The sequence below is a fragment of the Merops nubicus genome, unplaced genomic scaffold, assembly GCF_000691845.1.
Source record: "Merops nubicus isolate BGI_N331 unplaced genomic scaffold, ASM69184v1 scaffold10201, whole genome shotgun sequence".
NCBI lineage: Eukaryota > Metazoa > Chordata > Aves > Coraciiformes > Meropidae > Merops > Merops nubicus.
Genome location: NW_008587587.1, coordinates 16,420 through 39,970, shown reverse-complemented (window position 1 = coordinate 39,970; position 23,551 = coordinate 16,420). Strand labels below are relative to the sequence as shown.

The 23,551-nt window shown below is 42.2% G+C and overlaps 1 protein-coding gene across 1 annotated transcript in view; it reads left to right on the top strand.

The window, feature by feature from the left end:
• Window positions 1-7,694: 7,694 nt before the first annotated feature.
• SLC26A5 (solute carrier family 26 (anion exchanger), member 5) overlaps window positions 7,695-23,551 on the top strand; it is a 20,594-nt gene continuing 4,737 nt past the window's right edge. The window contains exons 1-13 of the mRNA XM_008948969.1: window positions 7,695-7,902; window positions 9,603-9,742; window positions 12,875-12,985; window positions 13,519-13,700; window positions 14,206-14,370; window positions 16,449-16,601; window positions 17,759-17,841; window positions 17,936-18,083; window positions 18,994-19,107; window positions 19,386-19,463; window positions 21,307-21,402; window positions 22,131-22,237; window positions 23,378-23,447. Of these exons, the coding sequence (XP_008947217.1) occupies window positions 7,748-7,902; window positions 9,603-9,742; window positions 12,875-12,985; window positions 13,519-13,700; window positions 14,206-14,370; window positions 16,449-16,601; window positions 17,759-17,841; window positions 17,936-18,083; window positions 18,994-19,107; window positions 19,386-19,463; window positions 21,307-21,402; window positions 22,131-22,237; window positions 23,378-23,447 (1,602 nt within the window). The 5' untranslated portion in view covers window positions 7,695-7,747. The remainder of the gene's footprint in view (window positions 7,903-9,602; window positions 9,743-12,874; window positions 12,986-13,518; window positions 13,701-14,205; window positions 14,371-16,448; window positions 16,602-17,758; window positions 17,842-17,935; window positions 18,084-18,993; window positions 19,108-19,385; window positions 19,464-21,306; window positions 21,403-22,130; window positions 22,238-23,377; window positions 23,448-23,551) is intronic.

Here is a 23,551-nt window from a genome sequence, read left to right as displayed (position 1 = left end):
GGCTGGATTTCCAAGCCTTGTATATCTCTCAGGGCAGTCTGCCATACTGTTACTCCATAAATACTTGGAGAGGCGCTTCAGCCAGTCACAAAATTATGCTGGTTTGCTACTCTATGGAGAATGTGTGTCACCTGTTGTAACACAAGCACCTCAATCCTTGCATTTGTGTGTACTTTTGCAAAATAAATGGATTATATGAAAAACATCTTTATTGTATTATCTACAATTTAGTATTAAAAAGGATCATCAGAGAACATGGTTATACAGGGCTGCTAAGATTAATTTGGTAACATAGAACCATGTAGGTTGGAAAAGACCTTTAAGATCATCAAATCCAACTTTTAGGCCAGCACGGCCAAGTCCACCACAAAACCATGTCCCTAAGCACCATATCTATGTATCTTTTAAATACCTCCAGGGATAGTGACTCCACTTCCCTGGGCAACCTGTTCCAATGCTTGACAACCCTTTTGACGAAATTTTTCCTAACATCCAAACTAAACCTCCCCTGGTGCAACTTGAGGCCACTTCTTCCTGTCCTATGGCTTGTTACTTGAGAGAACTGACACCAACCTTGCTACAACCTCCTTACAGGTAGTTGTAAAGAGCGAGGTCTCCTCTGAGCCCTCTTTTCTCCAGGATAAACAACCCCAGTTCCCTCAGGTGCTCCTCATAAGACTTATGCTCTAGACCCTTCACCAGCTTCATTGCCCTTCTCTGGATGTGCCCCAGCACCTCAATGTCTTTCTTACACTGTGGTGCCCAAAACTGAAACCAGTACTCAAGGTGCAGCGTTGCCAGTGCCAAGTACAGGAGGACAATCACTTTCCTAGTCTTGCTGGCCACACCATTCCTGATACAAGCCAGGTTGCTGTTGGCCTTCTTGGCCACCTGGGCACACTGGTGGCTCATATTCAGGCAGCTCTTGACCAACACCCCCAGGTCCTTTGCTGTCAGGCAGCTTTCCAGCCACTTGTCTCCAGGCCTGTAGTGTTGTCTGGGGTTGTTGTTGCCTAAGCGCAGGACACGGCACTTGACTTTGTTTCATCTCATACTATTGGCCTTGGCACATCAATCCAGCCTGTCTAGATCCCTCTGCAGATCCTCCCTACCTTCAAGGAGGTCGATGCTTCTGCGCAGCTTGGTGTCATCTGTAAACTTACCATGGTAGGCTAACCCTCTCTGTGCACCAAGTACCCACCAAGCCACTCTATCATCCTCCCTCTTTCCTCTCCCTCCTCCACAGAGCAAAGGGGAAAGGAAAATAAGATAGGGACAAAATCCTTGTAGGTAAAAACAAGGACAGTTTAATGGAAAAAGCAAATTTAAGCAATGCCACGTGCAGAAGCGAGGAGAGAAAACCCAAAGATTTGTTCTCTCCTTCCCATCAGCAGGCTGTGTCTGGCCCCTTCCTGGGAAGCAGGGCTCCAAAACACGTAGCGGTTGCTCCGGAGGACGAAGGAGTAGTCCCCCCCGCTTTGTACCAGGCTTTATAGTTGAGCTGATATCATATGGTATGGAATATCCTTTTGGTCAGTTTGGGTCAGCTGTCCTGGTTATGTTCTCCCCAAGCTCCTGCCCCCCCCCCCCCTGTGGGGGAATGTTAGAAAGAGCCTTGGTGCTGTGCAAGCACTGCTCAGGGGTAGTCACAACATGGGTGTTACCAACACCCTTCTGACTCCCAACACAAAAGCACTGCACCAGGAGGGCTGCCATGGGAAAATCAGCTCAGCCAGACCCGATACACCTACTGAGAGTGCCCCTCATCCAGATGGCTGTTAAAGATATTAAAAACAAGTGGCCCTCATACTGAGCCCTGGGGAACACTGCTTGTGACTGGCCACCAACTGGGTTTAGCTCCATTCACCACCATCCTGTGGGCACAGCCTTCCAGCTGGTTGTTTATCCAGCAAAGTATACGCCCATCCAAGCCATGAGCAACCAGTTTCCCCAGGAGAATGATGTGGGAAAGTGTTGAAGGCTTTACTGAAGTCTGGATAGACAACATCTGTAGCCTTTCCCTCAACCACTAAGCGGGTCACATTGTTGTAGAAGGACATCAGGTTTGTCAAGCAGGACCTGCCTTTCATATAAGAACAACAGCCCAGACCATTATATGACCTTACAGTGACCAGAGCTGGGAAACAGTTCCCTGCACACACTCCTAGGAAAGGAAACTTGATTTGGAAGGATGAACTGTCATGAATTGAAGCTCACTGGGCACGATCACTTGGTTGTCCTGTAGGTGCCACATGATGGCACTCAAGATGATCTGCTTCATAACCTCCTGTGGCACCAAGGTCAGACTGACAGGTCTGTAGTTCCCTGGATCTCCTTTCCAGCACTTGTAGATGGGTGTCACATTTGCTAATCTGACATGGAATACAGAAAATTATGCATCCAGCTATAGTTTTGGGGTAGATTTAGGGCCTCTTCTAATGGCACATAATTTGTTCTCTGTGTTCTGATATCTACTGTGAATACTAGCTAAATACAAGATCCTGTCATATCCTCCCTCAGGTTTACTTATGTTAGAGGGTTCCAGTAATGTGCTGCACTAGAACTTCTCTGTTCAGACAGAATCAGAAATGTTTAGTCTACAGTTTAAAAACTTTCAAACTGAGCAATGGTGAAACTTAGGCTGCGACTTCTGGCAGTATTGCCATCATCTGGATAACTGATTTAGAGTTATTCCCTGTTCAGTGAGTCAAATACATGTCTGTCATTTATTTCACAATGAAGAACACAGGCAGGACTGAACTTCTCTTGATCTGTGTATGCTCATAGTATCTGGAAGAATCTGGGGATGTGTACAGGAATGAGAAAGGAACTGGAGATCTTAAGAGCTCTCCATGTCTAGATTTACATTACAAACTTTTGTGGCTTTTCCAAATACTTGAAGCCTAACAATTTTTTTCCAATTTACTTGAAGCCTAACAAACTTGAATGTGGAAAGTATATATCCCAATCAGGACCTGAATTGTTTGGGGTTAGCAGGGGATTTTGTGTTGGTATGTCTTTTGGAACAGGAAGAAGGGGTGTACATTTTTAAAACCTTGGATGGAAGTGTTTTGGTATAATTTAATTTTATTGGAACAGTCAGGCCCTAACCAGGCTTCTGAAATGATTTGATTTGTGCCTTTTGCATGCAGCTGTGGTTTTTGTTTGTTCTGATTAGAGTGGGTTTTCTGATTAAGACTGATTAAAATAGCTTCTCAATTTGTAAATGAGGCTGATGTTGCCAGAACACACCAATTAATTACTGGAAAAGATGCATTCTATGTGAATAATGACACAAAGGACCATTATGCAATCACAGAATGGTTGAAGGGACCTCAGGAGTTCACAGACTACAACTCCCCTGCTTAAGCAAGGTTACCTAGACCAGGTTGCCCAAAACAATGTCCAGTCAGAATGGGAGTGTCTTTAAGGATGGCAATGCCACAGCCTTTGTGGGCAGCCTCTTCCAGTGTTTGATCATGCGTGCAGTGATTTTTTCCTTATGTTTAAACAGGATTTCTTGTGTTTCAGCTGGTGCCCATTGTGCATTTACTCCCTGCTGCATCGGGTATTTGTATCCATTGGTAGGATTTCCCCGTCCCCTCCTGCCCTCTCCAGGCTGAGCAGTCCCACCATCCTCAGCCAGTCCTCTCATGTCGGACACTCCAATTTCCTAATGGTCTTTGTGGCCCTTTGCTAGAACCTCCGTAGGATGCCCACGTCTTTCTCACACTGGGGAGCCCAAACTGGACCCAGCACTCCACATGTGCCTCACCAGTGCTGAGGGAGGGGAAGAATCACCTCCCCCAACCTGCTGTCTGTGCTCTGCGTGAACACAGCCTGGGATAGTGCTGGCCCTTTTTCCCAGGGGACGTGTTGCTGGCTTATATTCAGACTTTTTGTCCACAAGGACTTACAGGTCTTTTTCTGCACAGCCACTTTCCAGATGATTGGATCCCCAACATTTACTGTTGCATGAGGCTGTTTTTCCCAGGTACAGGACTTTGTGCTTCCACGTGCTGAACTTTGTGAGCTTCCTGTCTGTTCCTATCTCAGGTATTTCTGAATGACAGCATAACCATCTGGTGCATGAACCAGTCCTTTCAGTTTTGTATCATTTGCAAGCTTGCTGAAGGTGTGCTCTGTCCTGTCACTGGGGTTATTAATGAATATATTAAATTATATTGGCCCAAGGTATCATCATGTGTGGTACTCCAGTAGTGACAGACCTCCAGCTGGACTTCATGCTGCTAATCACAATGCTCTGAGCCTGGCAGTTCAGCCAGTTTTCTGGCCACTTCACTGTCTGTTTGCTAACACATATGTCATCAGCTTGTCTTTAAAGATGCCATGGGACACAAAACCTTACAAAGCCTTGAAAAATACAAGGTAAAGAATATCGCTGATACTCCTTTTTCCACCAACCAATCATCTTATCATAAAAGGCTATCAAATTGATGAGGCATGATTTTTTTTTTCCTTCAGAAATCCATGATGGCTACTCTCAATCAGCTTCTTGTCATTATTGAAAATTATTTCCAAGGTTACTTGTTGCATCACCTTGCCAGAGTTCAAAGTGACGCTGACCAGCCTGTAGTTCCCCAATTCCTTCTTACCCGTCTTGAAAGTGGGAGGGTTTTCTTCCAGTCCTTAGGAACCTCCTCACTTGTCATGACCTTTCAAACATAATCCAGAGGGGCCTTGCAATGACACTGGCCAGCTCCATCAGCTCATGTGGGTGTGTCCTATCAGGTCTCATGGGCTTAAGTGTGTCCAGTCTGTACTGGTCTTAGGAGCTGAGATTGCTGAACGCTGATCTTACCAGTAAAGACTAAGACAAAACTCACTTTTCACCATGTCTTTTGTCACCTTTTCAGTATAGGGCCCACATTTTCTATAGTCTTCCTCCTGCTGCTCATATATATGTAGAAGACCTTCTTGTTGTTATGTCCTCCAGATTCAGCTCTAGATGGACTTTGACTTTCCAAGCCCTGTCCGTGCATGCTCAGAGTGTCTCTATATTCTTCCTGTGTTATCTGTCCTTGCTGTCACCTCTTACATGCTGTTTTTTCATGTCTAAGTTTTGTCTGGAGCTCCTTGTTCATCTACACAGGCCTTTTACCAGTCTTGCTTGAATTCCTGTTACTCGGGATGGGCCATTCTTGAGTCTGGAGGAGGTAATTCTTGAAAATCAGCCAACCCTCCTGGATGTTTTTTCTCTTCAGGACCACATCCTGTGGGATTCTTCTACACAGGTCCCTGAACAGGCCAAAGTCTGCTCTCCCGAAGTCTGGAGTTGTAAATCTGATGTATGATTTGTTTCTCTCAGGATCCTGAACTCCACCATCTCATGGTCAAGGCAGCCAAGGCTGCCTCCAGGCTTCATACTCCTGAGCAGTTCTTCCTTGCTTGTAAGTGTCAGGTCCTCCATCACCTGTGGCAGGAAGGTATCACCACTGCACCTGTGTTGCCCTTCCGGCAGACACAAGGGTGGTTAAAGTTTCAGTTTCACCAGACAGACGTTAATACACTGGGATTCATGAATATCTCACTGTCTGTGAGAGGGCAAGATGCAAAGTAGGAAGTGGTATTTGTGGTTAGGTAATGATGCAGAAAAAAGTGCTACAGATGTTAGTGGTCAAACATACACCTGAGTGTGGACAGCATTGCTGTAAGTATGAAATAAGATAGAGGAGAAGGCTCCAGGGAGACCTTACAGCAGCCATCCAGTACCTAAAGGGGGCCTACAAGAAAGCAAAGAGGGACTTGTTACAAGGGCGTGTAGTGATAGGACAAAGGATAATGGCTTTAAAGTGAAAGAGAGTAGATTTAGGTGAGATATAAGGAAGTTCTTCACTGTGAGTGTGGTGAGACACTGGCACAGGTTGCCCAGGGGAGTGGTGGATGTCCCGTCCCTGGCAGTGTTCAGAGCCAGGTTGGGTAGGACTTTGAGCAACCTGCTCTAGTGGAAGATGTCCCTGCTTGTGGCAGGGGAATTGGAACTAGATGATCTTTAAGGTCCCTTCCAAGCCAAACCATTCTATGATTCTATGTGGTAATGTGGTGATGAGAAAAAAAGGCAGAGGGCAACTCAGATGGGAATTGCTGGTAGGACAATCCTATTCTAATGCTGCCCAGATCAAAATCTGCAAGTAGGGGGGAAAATTGTAATGCTGAGAGTTACAATTTGCTAAACAATAACAGGAGAAAATAGTTCATAAAGTGTTATTCAGCTTTCTTGGTGAATTGATACTATGGAAAGATGGGAAAGAAGCTTCAGATGTGTTTTAGGAGTACAAAGGTAACAAGCTCTGATTGTACTCTTAATATGATCCTGTTCTTACAAACAAGTTTTAGATATCTTATTTCACTCGATAAAACTGAAGTAAATTGTGAATGTGGTGTGAATTAAAAAAAATCATCATTTTGGTAAAGGTATCCTTTTGTGATTGACTGTGTGGGGAAGAGGTTGCTTATGAAGTAATGAGAGCTGAAGAGGTGCTGGGCTGTGTCTGTCCCAGGAGAGGGAGAGCAGTGAGCCCTGGGTGGAAAATCCCAGCACCTTCGCCAATGGAGACGGAAGGCCTGGGCAGCAGTGGTGGCGTTCTGCCGCCGGGCAGGCTGCCTGTGCTGGACCAGAACGCCGGCCCCATCCTGGTTAGCTTTGTCTGAGGGCTCAGGTAGCAATTTGTTTAATTTCTGTGTGGTAACCCTTTTCTAGGAAACCATCGATGTACAGTGAAAAGTAAACACCTCTGGGTTAGCTCCCGTGGTTGAAGGCAAACACATGCTTAAGTGAGTTGCTGGACTTGAGCCCAAGGACCTTGTTGACCATGATGGCTCTTTCCCACAGCACTCAGGTTCTGTCATCACATGTAGCACTAGGCAGCATCTCCACTGAGCAATACAGCAGTCCTGTCGTTCTGCTCAAATTTGGAGTTGTTTCTTGCCCCATATTTCTAAAAGCAGCCAACACGAGGCAACGGAATTAACAGAGTATCCCCTAAACGTGTTAAGATGTTTATGGCACTGAATCTGACAGATTAATAGATGCTTACAAACCTTCTGGCTAGTTTTAAAGCTTTATATGTATCCTGACTCCTGTTTTAGTGGGCACAGGACTGAAAATAGCAGTCAGTGGCATATCTTGAAAGAATAACATTTTGAAAGTAGCAAGTTGTGCATCCTTGAGGTGCTGTCTGGGAAAAGAAGCCTCTGAAATGGAGGAGAGAACAGGTGTATACATGTAGGAAGCAACTAGTTATCTGGGAGAAAGAAGTGGCTTTCTCAGTGTTAAAATTGAAATATTTTGGAGATAGATATGACAGTTTGTGAGTAAGCTGGGAGTAATAAAGTAATTTTCCTTCAACAATGACATTTTCTTTAAAAACAGAGGAGCAAAAACCCAGATTAGCACCCACATAACCTTCCAATTTTGTTTCTGCAGCTATTTACAGAGTAACTATTGCAAAAGCTTTCTTTACCTAAGAGAAGCATTAATTGATGGCTTTAATATGTAAAGATTTTGAGTGTGGTTTATTTACTTACTGCTGTTACAGACTGTCTAATTAGTGCTTTTAAATTGCATTCACAGCTCTTGTCTCTAGGTTGTCCAAATGCATTCTTTGAAAAGAAATGCCAAGTCTGAGGTTAAAAAACTGACCCAATGTATTTTGTCTGCAACCAGGTTTCTCCAGTGGAGACTGTGGAACTGTTCTTCCTTGGCTCCTCCTTCGTGAGATCCACTATGGAACATGCTGAAGAACATGAAGCATGTCTTGAGCAAACCCAAAGGTATTATGTGGAGAGACCAATATATAACCAAGAGCTCTTGCAAGGGCAGCTGCACAGAAGGGAAAGGACACCTCAGACTTTAAGGCAGAAGATTGCACATTCTTGTCGGTAGGGTTTTTTGTCTTATCTTTTTTTTTTTTGTTAGAAGTTTTCTAATTCTTAATTGATTTGTGCACATAGCTGTTAAACTCTTCAAAGAAACCTAAAAGATAAAAGCACTAGTTCTGCTTTGATCATGCAGCAAGACTGTGATGTATGTGTTTTTATATATTAATATATAATTATATTACAAAATGTTGGATAAATTAGTTGAATTGCCTTCATCAAAGTCCAGAGGAAAAATACGCAGCATAGGAATGTGCAGTGTTAGTCAAATCACATGACATGAATTCATAAGACCCATAAAAAATATCCATCCTTTTTACATGGAGATACTTAATGGCCAAATTTGTGTGTCACGTGATCCTTTCACAGACAGGAGATGTCGGACAGCTGTGTAGAAATCTAAATTATTAGTTTAATAAGGGCTTAATAGAGGCATTCTGTAGCTTTTAACTAACTGCCTTGGAATCTAAGTATCATCTAAGCGGATTACAGGAAATGTCTGGCTGTGCAACTCTTGCTCTGTGGTACCAGAGGATCGTGAGGAGAAACTTACTCTAGTTAAGTGCTCATTAGCTTTACATTTGTCCATGCTTCATTTGCAGGGTTGATTCAATTTTCTCCTAGAACCTTGTTCTGCAAGATAACAAATAATTTCTGCTTGTTTGTAAAATATTCCAGTTCACATGATTTGATATTTGGAGATTTGTTCTGGTTAATGGAATGACCATTCTATGGCACCTAATTCCACCTCAAAACCTTATCTGTCCTGAGTAAAATAATATGTGGATCAAAATCCTTCTGTGCTGTAACTTCATGTGATTCAATTTGCTTGAACATGGAGAAGTGGGGATGACTCTTAGCTCCTCTCTCGACTCTACCAATAAACTCCTTCACTATGCAATGTAGTTCCACGAGAATTCAGAAATGATAACAAAACCCTATCACAGAAAAGCATTTATATGATCCTAGTGTTGTATTTGTACTCAAAGTTAAACCACAGTGCAGCCCGATGCATGGCAGTGCTGGATAGAGATTATTTACTTCCTGGCTCTGTTCATTTGTCATGAGGCAGGGTTTCATAAGGTTAATAACTCTGCTAAGAGACACAAGGATCAGTGTTGCTGGCTTCGGTGCCTTTCCTTTCAGGGTAAAGAGGGGTTGTGTTCTCAAATAGCCTTAAAGTTAACCTATCAGTACCACTGATAGTAACAAGCATTAGTAAAATGATTGTGAAAAAAAAGCGCATAATAATATAAAATGTTATCATCGAAGAAGTATAAAGTGCAGAGATGGTAAATAAAAATAGAAACCACAAAGTACTTTGATGAGCAAGACATCCGTCAGAGAGCAAGTCATCCTCAGGGGATTGCTACTAGGAATGATCTCAGCAAGAAGTGTTGTGTGACTGCTCAATTGTGCATGGACTTAAACAGTTTCACTTCCTGCTGACCTCCAGCCTCACAAGATTGTGATTCTCTTCTCCAGTTCCATAAGGTTTGTGAACAACAAGGAACATGTGATAAAGGGCTAGATTAACTGGAGTCATAGTTGTTTGCACTTAAGCTTTGTCCAGAAATTTGTGTCACCAGGGGTCTGAGCCTGCCTTTAGTGGAGCTGTTTCTGTGCATAGGGATGAAAGACAATTTTTTCAACCCTTTTGTCCCCTGCTAGGATCTCACTTTCTTTCTGCTTTGTATTTTCAGTTGTTCTTCTAAGAAAGCCAAGTCTCATCTTTACAGTTTCTTACCAATTTTAAAATGGCTTCCCCGTTACCCAGTGAAGGAATACTTACTAGGAGACATTATCTCAGGTATAAGCACTGGAGTTATGCAGCTTCCTCAAGGTGAGTATCTCTCTAGATTTATTTATTTTCTTCTTTGCTCTTTCTATGTGTGCTTTTAGGGTAGCGCTTGGCTTCCTGAGCAGGTGCTGCTGAGAACAGGATGTGTATTTCAGGGGTGTCTGTGGGGGTCACTACAGCATTCTGCAGGCCAGCCCGTAACGATGATTCCCTTAAAACTGCAAGTCATTGATACGCAGCAAACCTGGAAAGAAGCCTTCCTCTCTGATCAATACCAACAGCCCTCGATGACAGAACAGCTCTTCAGTTTTAAGTGCATGCCGAAACCTTTACTGAATGCACCCAGTTGTTTTCTGATCTTGTCATCCTTAAAATTGTGGCAAATTTCCTACAGAGGGTATCAGTATCTGATAGACATGTTTCGGGAGGGCAACTGTTGCAAAGTAACCAAACTAAACTCAACCAGCAAAATATGTGTGAGAAATCAGAAACTGATCCCTCTTTTTCTCTTAAGGCTAGAAGTCACCAGTTAAAGCTGGAACTGTGGGCAATGATTTGCATGGTGGAAATAAATCAAAAGTATCTTCTATAACAAGACTGCAAATCTAAGGAATTTCTATTAAATTACTTAGAAGTTTCACCCCAAGTGGAGCCTGGCCCTAAAGCAGGAGCAGGTTCTGTAGAACACGAAGAGAATCCCAGCGTTCACTGTTCTGGTCACCTCATGCCTGGACCAGTGGAATGTTTTGTTCAGCCTGACACCTTACTATCAACAGTTTCAGAACTTCTCTGAGGTTAGAAAGTGGCAGCATTGTTACAGCAGTATCATTATGGGATGCCATCACTACTGAGGGAGTGGCAGCTTCATGACATGCTGCAGTCCCACTAGACTTCCCCAGGAGGTCTTGGTGTAACTTAGAGGCAACTCTTGAATTTGTGGAGAGCCCAGTCCAGAGGAGTCCTCAGGCTAAGCATAATGTAATTAAGCATAAATAAGTTCACTTGCACTCTCACTTATTTCATATTTCCACCTCACTCGTTTGACCTTAGACTGAGGCAAGTCTGAAGAATGTATCTGGATGTTCAAGAAGCCTGGATTTTAATAGGCAGTGATCCATTAAAGCAATGGAACATCCTGACTTAGTCTGTGCTTATTTCTGTAGCTTCCCGGGTTTGTGCAATTTTTTATAATTAAGGACATTTCTTCTTACACAAAAATAAACATCAGCTTATCTTAAACTGATAAGTAACATGGTTAACTGTCAGGCAAATCTGTCATACTAGACACAAACATGCCTAGTTACATATTGAAGCACAGTTTCTGTGTTGACCAGATAAGGACACTAAAATTGAAGTGGTCAGCAGTGAACTTTATACTCAATTTTGTGACTTTGTTTTAAACTAAACATTATTCTTTCCTTCAGTGATTGCAGACATGTCCTTAAACTGCTCCTAATCTTTCCCTTTCTAAAAAGACAAAAGCTGAACTTTTATTTTTCTGGAATGGGTGTAATTATAACAAGCATAAGTTCAAAGAAGCCTGGGAACTATTCCAGGCAGGACTACAATGACCAGGGTATTTAAGACATGAACTCCTGTCATGTCAATATCTCTTCGTTTCCTTGGCACTGACAGCCTTTAAAAATACCAGTGCAAACAAAAACGACTAGAAGGGTATTCAGATCAGGAACTTCACATAGACCCACCCTCACAGTTTTGAAACCATTGTTTTTGAGTTCTGGTCACTTCTTCTGTTAGGTTCTTCACCGTATTAAAGGTCAGGCTGTTATGGTACAGGATATTCTGCTGATACTCTTGGCATGAGATGTAGCCCCTGGGGCACAGAATATATGTGGGCTGAGTTTCAGAAGAGTTTCAGGAGTTTTTTCTGCAGGAGAATAAACAGTATCATCAGTCCCATTCTGATAGACATATGAATTCTCGTTCAGGAATCAGACATTAATTAGGGCATGAGCAAGGTCCTATGAGCTATTATTACACTGCACAATAGAAAATCCCTTCCTGGTTTTGTTATTCCATTGTAACCTGGTGCTTGGTCTCTCAATTTAAAAATAAATTAATAGGGAGAGGTATTTTTGAGTATCACTCCCTTTCCATGGTGGGTGAACCATTGCTTCCTTTTGTAATTTGCACTGGACCATTGATCTTTTTGGTCCTCACTTGGACTAGTCTGCCCAAGTGTGAAAAGAACACACAGCTTTCTGAGGCTGAGGTGTCATGAGTCTGCACTTCTGAAGGTGAACTGGAGAATCCAGCCAAGCCGGGATACCTTTTCTTCTCGAGGCCTGTTGGTTCAGTTCTGGTGTCTAATTCTCCTGAACACAAGCTGTGCAGAACTACTGATTTTGCTGGTGCTGCTCGGGGCAGCTATGCCCTGTGTCACACAGTGCACACAATTCATGGGAGATGTCCCTCCCTGCCGTCCCTTAGAGCTGTTCCCCCACAGCTCCACTGCCGTGCTTGCCTGTGCCCCCGCAGGTAGGAGTGGTGTGGATCACAGTCCCACTGCGTGTAACTGGACAGGGCTTAGTAACTGAAAGGACTTATTTTGGGGAAGAACACCAGACTGTATAGGCGCTATGACCTTACAGATTGTCAGCAGTGATTCTCTGCTTATTTTGCGTTTTGGAGCATGTTTTTGTTCACATGTTCCAGGGTGAGGGAGCAGGGAAGTTTTTAATCAGTCATAGATTAAAAACATGAAGATCACATATGATGAGAAAAGAGGAGAAAAATCAAATATGTCCCACTGGTTATAGGATTTGGGGTGTTTCTAATTACACTCCTTGACAGATGAAAACAAAAGCAACCAGAAGTGTTTGTTGGCTGTTAAGAAGTACTTCCAGACACAAAGGGAAGACAGCAAATGGGCGGGTGCACAGATGCACATGCAGACGCACACTCAAGAACCTGCAGGGCCTGTAATCAGAGACTTCTGCTTTCCTCACTCAAACCAGCAGGTTTCTAGGCACTGCCTTACAATATTACACGTATTAGAGAGTATGCCCTGCAAGACTTCTTGGTGTTTATACCTATGATATGTCACTAAATTTTCTGTGAGGTAAGTTCAGTTTTAGTAAGCTTAAAGCCTTTTGCTTCAGATGGTTTCTTTCTGTTTTTTGACTAACATCCATATTTACGTCTGTTTTCTAGGTTTAGCCTATGCTTTGCTGGCAGCTGTTCCTCCAGTATTTGGCCTATATTCTTCATTTTATCCTGTCTTTCTATACACTTTTTTTGGAACCTCCAAGCACATATCAATAGGTATATCTGTATGGATAACTGAAATCCTGTGTGTGTGCGTGTGTTTAGTAAAGTTGTGAAAAAACAGTTTGGAGAGATAAAATGTGGTTGTTTTCCATAAATTCAAGTCTAAGTGAAAAGGAGAAACACAAATGTGGCAAACAGCAGTAGTTCTTATTGTTCATTTATCCATCCTGCATAGGAGGGAATAGATTTATCGGATTAGGTCTAGAAATGTGCACTGTGAACTCCTGACCTGTAATTTCATCTCTGCAGTCAGCTGTCTGTGTGGCCAGGATGAATCTTTAATTTGCATAATAGAAACCGAGATAGAAAAAAATAGTAATGTTTACTTACTGTCGGCGTATATGTTCACAATCTAACTATTTTTAATGCTGCTGAGTACTGGAGCAGATCTGGGGTCTAAAAAATAGAATGTTTAGGGAGAAAACGCTACTATAGTTTAATTCCACATATCTCTTAATAAGAACCACACAAAAAAAAAAAAATCGCCATGATTTTAACCAATTATTTTCCTCTCCCTTTTATTTCAGGCACCTTTGCTGTGATTAGTATGATGGTTGGTGGCGTTGCTGTGAGACAAGTGCCTGATGAAATGATTTCTGTAGGCTATAATTCTACTAATGTCACAGAATCCCTTGACTATTATGATGCTAGGTATACCAAGAGGGTGCAGGTGGCTGTGACTCTCGCCTTTCTTTCAGGAATTATCCAGGTAAGTGCCTGTAGTTTGCTGTAAGGACAAGTTCAGAAGTTGCTGCTAGGGCTGCATTTGCAAGGGGTGCTGGGTCCTGGTGGATCTCCTGTCAGTAGCCTTGTGCTTCAGCACTGCACGGTGTAGAATACAGACAGCTTCTAACCACATGACAAAGTGGGAAGGGACACGCTGGAGACAAGTCATTGTCCGGCTTGACTGGAAAAAAGGGACCTCACTCTCATTTTTTCCTGTCCCATCAACCTTATATTCTCTAATCTGTCCATAAATGGATACCAACACGTTTACCCGTATCCCAGACTGCACCTGCCAGTGGCACGAAAGTTTGGTGCATTGATGGATGGCTGCTTACTGAGCTATGGCTTTAGAAAGGCCAAGGTTGGGTTTCCCTGATCTGGCTTGGGTGTCGAGGTAAAAAGAGGTGTCCTGTGGCCTGCCTGCTAGATAGTGCTGCTGTTCAGGCTGCAGTGGGAGTCACACAGTTAATATTTCTCTCCTTCCTTAGTTGTGTTTAGGTCTCCTTCGGTTTGGGTTTGTAGCCATTTATCTGACGGAGCCGCTGGTGCGCGGGTTCACGACTGCCGCTGCCGTCCACGTCTTTACCTCTCAGTTAAAGTACCTCCTCGGCGTCAAGACTAACCGGTACAGTGGGCCCCTCTCAGTTGTATATGTGAGTAACTACATCTACTAAACATGCAAATTCTGCATGGTCTGGATCTCGTACTTAAGCCTTTTCCTTTTTTTTTTTTTTTAATTTTTATTATTTTGGCATTAATTGCATAATGCTTCAGTATTCAAAACTTGATATGACATCTTCAAGTGCCATAGCAATATAAGAGCAACTTAAAGTACAGCCTGGGTGTGACTTGATGGATCAGCATAGTCTGATGTGGGCAGATTTTAGGATTCTGCTAAATGCAGTTTTGTAGTATGAACAGATAATGTTCATTGGAGCAAGTCTCTTGTATGTTGTGGGAAAATGTGCTACTAAAACGCTTCACTGTAGAACCAGGCTTGTTGTGCAAAGCTAGGGAGTATTCTCAGAACCTTGCCCAGTCTGTATTTCATTAAATTCAGACACAGTTCCTGATGGGAGTATTCTTCATTTCCTAATTTATAAGCTGTATTGTAGTGTGGTTTGACACAAAATGCTGTGTCATCATAAATGTACCTGTTCTTTAAAGTAGTGGGAAAAATTGTTTTGAAATAAGGACGCTCCGTGTAAAACGTTGCTATTTATTGAAGACCCAAAGCATTAAAACTGATTGTTCAGAGCACATAGGGATCCAGTATGTGACATAGCTCATAGCGTAATCTTCCACTCTCCTTATGTCTAACACATAGTGGTGTGTGAGGACAGAAGAAAAACCATGCTGTGGAAAGCTATTATTTGGTTAGTATGACCTAAGTTTAAACAAAAGCTTCTGTTCACTTGCTTTTAAAACTGACAGCTGTGCTCTGAAAAAAAAATGTAAAGAATCCCAAGGAGCAAATTATTTGTTTAAAGGGACATTTCTAATAGAAATCACAAAGAAAGCTTTTAAGTTTTTATGAACGTTACTTTTCTTATTGTTACAAAGAAGCAGAGTTGAAATGCATCTGAATCTGATTTGCCTGCCAGTCTGGGAAGCTGCAGGTTGTTATCACAGAATCAATGCTCTGATTTTGCAGAGAAGAACTCCTGAGTGGAAGAATAGGGAAGATCTCAGGTATCTGTGAAAACCCAAGCTTTTGAGCAGACTGATGGCTCAGCAATAACAAAGCTTCAGGATTTCAACTACATAGAGGCTATAGAAAATACTTTGTGAGGATTTCCTTGTATCTTTTGGCAGATAAAACAAAGCTTTTGGAAACAAGGCTGCCCTAATGATTAATTCCTAAATTTGCTGTTCAGTTCACTAATCCAGAAACCAGACATACTAACTGCCAAATGAGTAGGAGGGAAAGTTTACATTCACGATGTCCTATCAGGACATCTTGAATATATAACATCCTCATAGTTTCTGTAATTTTCTTTCTACCTGAAGAAGTGCATATACATCTTGTTTCAAAGACCCCTCCAGGGGTCATTTATTTATTTTAATTTTTTTTAAATGCAGGGGAAGAAGGAGTAATTGGTAGGGGAATCATTTACTACCCTCTAGCAGCTTGTGTGTTCCAGCAAGCTTTCTTTCCTAATGCCCCTTCACTAGTGTTTTCAACTAAAAGATATTTGGAATAAGGGTCAGTTCAGCAGTGTTGCAAGATCACTGTTATTTAATCATATTGCTATGGTAACCTCAATGGTTGTATCAGCAGCTTTATTGTTTTAGAATGGTTTATGCAGCTTTAAGTAGATGTGACATGCCAAAGAATATTTGAAAGTATTAGAAGGAATTTTCATTTATTGCTTTCAAGTAGCTGCCAGTAAGAAATATGCATGAAAAATGCATGAAAATGTTGAGGATAAGAGATGTGGTTTAGTTTGGGCTTTTCCCTCCATGATAGTTTTTTCTTCAAGTTTTTGCCCTATTTGAGGAAGACTTGTTGTTGTAAATGAGTGCAAGTGCACCTCCCTCACTGAGATACTCTGAACTTCAGTGTTTTGTGGGATCAGTGGGGATTTTGGTGAGGCACTGATTCACTTTGGTTATAAATCCAGAAAACAACCTATAGCTAACAGCAGTGTATAATTTGCTCTTTTCTGGCAAACCTCCACGAAGATTTGGTTTTCTCAGGAATACTCAGGATAGTTCTGTTGTGTTCCAGAGCATAGCTGCCGTGCTCTCGAAAATCACGACGACCAATATTGCCGCACTGATCGTTGGGTTAACCTGCATTGTGCTGCTGCTGATTGGCAAGGAAATCAACCTCCGGTTCAAGAAGAAGCTCCCAGTTCCTATTCCTATGGAGATCATTGTGGTAAGCCAGCTGTGAAATTCTGTGGCTAAATGATATAACTGCTCTAAAGCTATAGAAAGTATTTCATTTCCTGTTAAGTCTTACTGAGCTTTAGAGTAACTTCTGTTGAATATAACTCACTTGATGCTTGATCCAATTGAAGGTTTGGATAGTCATAAGTTAGGGACAGATGTTTTAGGCATGAAGTCCCAAAGAAGAACTGAAAAATCAGTTAAATACCCACAGTCCTCTCTGGCAATATGTAGATAGAGATTTGTTGTAAAACCCACTCTATCCTGGAGTTTTGACACCCGAATGATTCTCTGTGAGACATGCCTCTGAGTGGCATTTCCCACTTACAGTCCAAGAGTTCAGAAGCCCCTCCTGATGGAGGTGGTAGAAAGAAGAGCTGGTAGCAGTGGAACTCCTCTCTGAGACTGATAACTGACTGCAGCACTGACTCTGTTTCAAATGACTACTCTAAAATACATGGATAAAGCTGCCTATCCTAATACACATAAAACCCACATCTCTGATGAACTCTCACCTTTAAAAGTGGTTGGATTTAAAAATTAGTTTTTGAATAACCAGAGCTCTCAAACAACCTGCACAAAATCAGAGGTGAGAAATGGAATAACTCGAAGGCATGGATACAGTCTAGATAGAAGGAACAAAGACAAAGACAAGGGATGCTGTTGAGAGATGGTGGAAGTGGAGTAGCAGGGTACAGCTGGGTAGGGAGGCAACAGCAAAGCATCTGACCCCTGTTCCATTCACTCCTGCTGCACCAGTTCTGTTTACAGGTGGCATGCAGGCTGTGCCCCTGAAAACATGGCAGTGCAGACATCCTTGCCCTGCCCTCATGTTTCATTTCCCAATACACACTATTCTGCCTGAGCTTGGCTCAGGCAAATGGAATTTGAGTGATTCAGATTATACCATAGCATGTTCCCTTTAACTGTTTCCAAGAAAACTTTATAAAATAATGGGGGTTGAACATAATCATGATACTTCCTCCTTTGTATCTGCTTCTTTACCCCCTAACTTTTAGAAAACTGATTGACAAATAAATGTAACCCCTTGTCTTTATTGTTCATAATCAGTTAACTGTAACTTGTTCTTCAGATTGCTTTATCTCTTTGCAGCTGATGATTGAAAGTGTGTTTGTGAATTTTTAGGTAATTATTGGCACAGGAGTTTCAGCTGGAATGAATCTGAATGAGTCATATGCAGTGGATATTGTTGGGAATATTCCTCAAGGGTAGGGATGATATGTTCTTATTCAAACTATACCTTTTCTGTATGGCATGTAGCTTTTATTATAGTAATTTGTAAATGTTTGTTTCATTTCCAAGGTTACGTGCACCAGCAGTTCCTGAGATTCAGCTCATCCCAGAAATATTTGTGGATGCACTAGCAATAGCAATAGTTGGATTTTCAATGGCTGTATCAATGGCCAAGATCTTTGCCCTTAAACATGGTTACACCACTGATGGGAATCAGGTAAAAGTATTGTCGTTGCTTCATTGAAAATTCTCAGTAGCACCTTTGTTACATTGTTAAAGTAGAATAGGATATTGGACAAAATCTAGTTTTCCTCTCACAGTGGAATCAGGTTAGGCTTTTGACAGCCTACACATTTAAATACCAGGAATTGTTTTAAGTTCTTCTTCTGGTTATGTTTGAATAATCAGTTTCACCTATAGCTTCATTTTAGGAAACTTGCTTCTGTTAGACTTGGGCATATGCATGAGTATTAATTGCTGGGACAGACATGGCAGCCTGCTGACCTGATGGGCAGCTCCTTTATCTCTGCTTTCTGGAACATACAATACACTACATATGCAATGCCTTATGTGTCCAAGAATTATTATCTAAGCTTCAGAAATTCCAGTTATGTTTTATAGTTTCTTTTTATTCCTGTCCATTGCAAATAGGCAGCTTGTAATTTTCTGGGGCAGCAAGGGTCTGACCAATACTGGCCCCATTAGCATTCTGATGATGACTTGAGTGATAAAGGCTGTAGTTAGGGATTCTCTAAAAATAAAACGATATGTCATCCTCACCTACTCTGTTCCTCCTGTGCAGCTGAGAATCAATATTGCAACTGGATTATTGGTTGATACTGTTGTGTGAAGGGAGACAGAGTTGATATGCTGTAATGCATTTCCTAGAGCCCCCATCTGACACAGTGCAGATCAGTTGTCATGTTTAACACATGATTTAACACACATCAGCTTACACATGTATGAAAACTACAAGTATAAGCTACAAGAAGGTTGCTTCTTCTCTACAATAAGGTTGCTAGAAAGCACTATAAATAAGATGTGGTTTTTGATGTGTATGGATAGCTCCAGCTTTGCACAGTTGCTAGGTGTAACTCTCTTTTGGTTTGCTGTGTTGTTTAACACAGGAACTTATTGCCTTGGGAATATGCAACTTCGTGGGATCATTTTTCCAATGCTTTTCAATCACCTGCTCAATGTCTCGGAGTCTTGTTCAGGAGAGCACTGGTGGGAAAACTCAGGTATGTAAACCCAAATTTTGAGCTAAACTAAGTTTAATTTTTGGAACTCCAAAGCTGAAGTCTGAAGCTTCACTAGATTGCCAGATTCCTCTGCCTGGGACAGAAAGAATGACGAGTTCCCTGTGTTTCAAATCTGGACTGGACCAGGACAGAAAGCTGCATGACAGGCAAAAGTCACTTGACCAGCCAGCCTGGTGAAAAACTTAAGAGGGATTAACTAATCAGTAATATTGCCCTTTGGAGGCATTTATAAATAATTTCTAGCTTCTTTTGTTCAGGTTGCAGGTGCTCTCTCTTCAATTATGGTTCTGTTGGTACTTGTGGCTGTTGGATACCTCTTTGAACCACTTCCACAGGTAAGGGAGATTTGCCTGTCAGACTTTGCATTGCCAGTAAACAGACACCAGGAAGTGTTGCTTAAAACAGAGTGTCAAGGTCTGGCCACTGGACAAATGACAGATGTTCTCTGTTAACCCCTCTCCCTTCTGAAAAGTAAAATCAGAGAACAGAATAGGTTCTGTTCTAGCTCTAACCAGGAAATAAAGATTGTGGGATGATTAGTAAGCACAAAGTTAGGACTTGATCCAGAAACCCTTAAATTTTGTATGCATTTTGCTGTAAGTTAGACTAGAAATTATTAGTACTTTGAAGGATTCAACTTGCATTTTGTAGTTGGTTTTAATATTGGACGATCTGGACTCTGTCTTTAGAACATAAAAGTGATACCTTCAAACAATTCCTCTTTAGAAAAATTTATATTGAAAAAAACCTTAAGATCATCGAGTCTAGTCATAAAACTAGCACTGCCAAGTCCACCACTAAACCATATCCCTAAGCACCACATCTACATGTCTTTTGATTACCTCCAGGGTCAGTGACTCATCCACTTCCCTGGGCAGCCTTTTCCAAGGCTTGATAAACCTTTATGTGAAGAATTTTTTCCTAATATCCAATCTAAACCTCCCCAGCACTACTTGAGGCCATTTCCTCTCATTCTGTCATTTGTCACTTCGGAGAAGAGAATGGCACCCACCTCTCAACAACATCCTTTCAGGTAGTTGTAGAGAGTGAGAAGGTCTCTCCTGAGGCTCCTTTTCTCCAGACTAAACAGGCCCAGTTCCCTCAGCTGCTTCTCATAAGACTTGTGCTCTAGACCCTTTACCCTTCACTGTATATTTCCTGTTTCTTTCTATAGATGTGCCTTGGGCTACACTTACATGACTGTTGCAGAAATTGTTGCAGTGTATTGTAGAGAAACTTGAACCAGAGATCATAGTCCAGCTGCTTCAGGCGCTGCAGGCACTGAAATTCTCCCAGGCAATGCTACAGGCTTGGGGCAGAGTGCCTTGGAAGCTGGCTGGCAGAGAAGGACCTGGGGGTGCTGGAGGACAGCTGACTGAACATGAGCCAGCAGTGTGCCCACGTGGCCAAGAAAGCCAACAGCATCCTGGCCTGAATCAGAAATAGTGTGTCCAGGAGGGATAGGGTAGTTATGTCCCTGGACTCAGCACTGGTGGGCAACAGCTTCAGTACTCTGTTCAGTTTTGGGCATCATATTATAAGATATTGAGGTGCTAGAGCGGGTCCAGAGAAGGGCAACGAAGCTGGTCTGGGGAATATGTCTTAGGAGGTTGTAGCAAGGTGGGTGTTGGTCTCTTCTCCCAAACAAATAGCAATAGGACAAGAGGTAATGGGCTGAAGTTGCTCCAGGGAAGGTTTAGAGTGGTGAGGCATTGGAACGGGCTGCTCAGGGAGGTGATGGAGTCACCATCCTTGGAGGTGTTCAAAAAACCTGTGGATGTGGTATGTCAGGACATAGTTTAGTGGTCACAGTACTGTCACAGTAGTGTTGGGTTGATGGTTGGACTTGATGATCTCAGAGGTCTTTTCCAACCTTAATGATTCCGTGTTTCTATGATATTTTCAGCAGGGTGGAGCTCAGGAACATGTGATTTCTCTTGCCAGGGAAAAGTAAATCGAACTGTACTGACTCTGGCTTGCCATTTCTACAGGTGCAGTAAAAGCTTATCTCCCCTGAACTACTTGAAATGTTGGGGTTTTTAAATGGAACATCTGCTGCAGTAGATTTGCGTCAATTGTACACAGCACAGAAATGCATTTATTTGTGATGCTTTGAAGTTCTTAGTTGGCACTGGCTTTATTTTGCTTCTGAAAATTGTATTTGTGTAATATTCTTAGACAGTGCTCGCTGCAATTGTCATGGTGAACCTGAAAGGAATGTTTAAACAGTTTGGAGATGTTGCGCACTTGTGGAGAACCAGTAAGATTGAGCTGGTGAGTAGTGCGCAGATCAGTGCGTCTATCTTGCTGTATTAAACTCACTGCTCCTCTTCTTCCTAACCCCTAAAACCGGGTAGAAGCTTATCAGGGAGGTACAGATTGGTGTGGTGTTGCAGAACAGAAGACATGGCTCTGTAAGTACCCTAGGAGAGTGATCTGTTGCAGACAAGAATGGCTTTGTTCTTTTTCGACAGCCTTTAACTCAGGTCGGAAGTAGTTTGGTTGCAGTAAAAGCAAAGCTTTTGCAGTGTTGCTATAGGAACTGCACTGAAAACTGTGACAATGCCCAAGAAGAATCTGAAAAACAAGGTAACAAAGAAAAGTACTTGAAGGTGTTTGCTGTCTTCTGAGACAAACCAAAAACCTGGCTGGAGTGGGCCAGAACTAGAAGTGTATCAGAGAGAACATTTTGGTGGCATTACATATTATATGTATTTTAATCCTAAAGTATTTGGAGTCTCATGGTAACAGGATTCCTTGGAGAACAGGACTTGAGGCATGATGTTAATATATGGCAGTTTGTCAGGTGTTATGTTAGTGAGTCTGGAGCTTTTACGCCCTTCTGAAATGTTCGGGCAATTACAGTCTGCTGTCACCATGGATTACCCTATAGCCTGTTCCTGAACAGATGTCATACATAGGTTTTGAGGTTGAATTATGCTGTTGTTTTTGTTGTTAACAGAACAGGATGCAAAATAATTCAGACCTTTTCTTTGTTTTAGGCCATCTGGGTTGTAGCTTTTGTGGCTTCTCTTTTCCTGGGACTAGACTATGGTCTGCTGACCGCAGTGGCGTTCGCAATGATAACCGTTATTTACAGAACACAAAGGTCAGATTTATCAAAATTAGCATTTGCTGATCTTCTGTGTGGTTTTGTTTGTTTAAGGGGTGCAAATAAGCAGAAGACCTTTCTACCCTCTTTGACTACATGCAGTATAGAATCTGCTTCATAATGTAGGTCATGCGCTGTGGCTCTTATCCAGGGTTCACATTTTTCTGAGAACAAGATTTCTAGGGGGCATGAACTTGCAATGATAAACAGAAGATTGTTGACTTCTTACATTAGTTAATCTTCTTGTTTACTTTTTTAATGCCTAGAATTGAGAAGTTCAAATCTGCTTGATGCCAGTTTCAGTAAATGATTACATTTCGTGTGTGCTGTCATAGTCAAGCGGAAGTTTTGTCAAGTTATCACTAGATGAATGTTTAGGTATTTTATAAGAAAGTTCTAATTCATAAAAAAATTGTGCCTGCCCCTCTAGTTTTTCAAATCACTTCTCTCTCCCCATTCAAAGTGAGAAAGCTTTTAGTGTGAAGCTTTCCAGAGCTACAGCAAAATGATTTCTTGCACATGTGAGCAGGACTGTCACGTGAGGCTTCTAGGCTCAAGGTCTGGGACATTTAGGTTTCAGTCTGCATTGGAATGAAACCAGGTTCTGAGATTTCCACTCTGCACAAGTAAGAGTATTTTTCTGCCATCTCTGTATGGTTTTCTTCTGGCAAACAGAAATGTACTTTGCTGTCACACCGCTTGTGAGTTTGGGATAGTCTTGTGCTCAGACATTGTCCTGGGAGCAGAGTGACACTCTGAAATTTCTGCATGTTTTCTGCTGGTATGGGTTTTCATATTGGCGAGATAGTCAATGGAGATGCACCAGCTCATGCCAAAGAGAATTTGCCCTGTGCCTTTGCATCCTTTGGCCCATGCCTTTCAGAAATAACAGCACTACAGGGCTAACTTTATAAACTGCTTTTGCACTGACAGAAGCAAACTTGTCTAGACACCAAGTGGCTCCTTTATTGTGTTCCTGCCACAAACTGCCCACTGCATTTGTCCACTTTTAGATAAGCTTGTACCAGACAGGCACTGCAGGATGACCATTTGCAATAAGATTCAGTCTGTACTGAGCATCCACTTTTCCACTCTATAAGCAATAATACTGAAACCTTTGCTTCCATTTCTCTCCAGGCCTCAGTACAGAATCCTGGGTCAGATTCCTGACACTGACATCTACTGTGACGTGGAAGAGTACGAAGAGGTAGGAGCGTGTTCTTCTGCACGGGAGAGTTTTATGTAGTGGAGCACAGAGAGCTGTGGCAATTTGCTGCTTGGCCCTGTTGCACTGCACATGGAGAGCTGCCT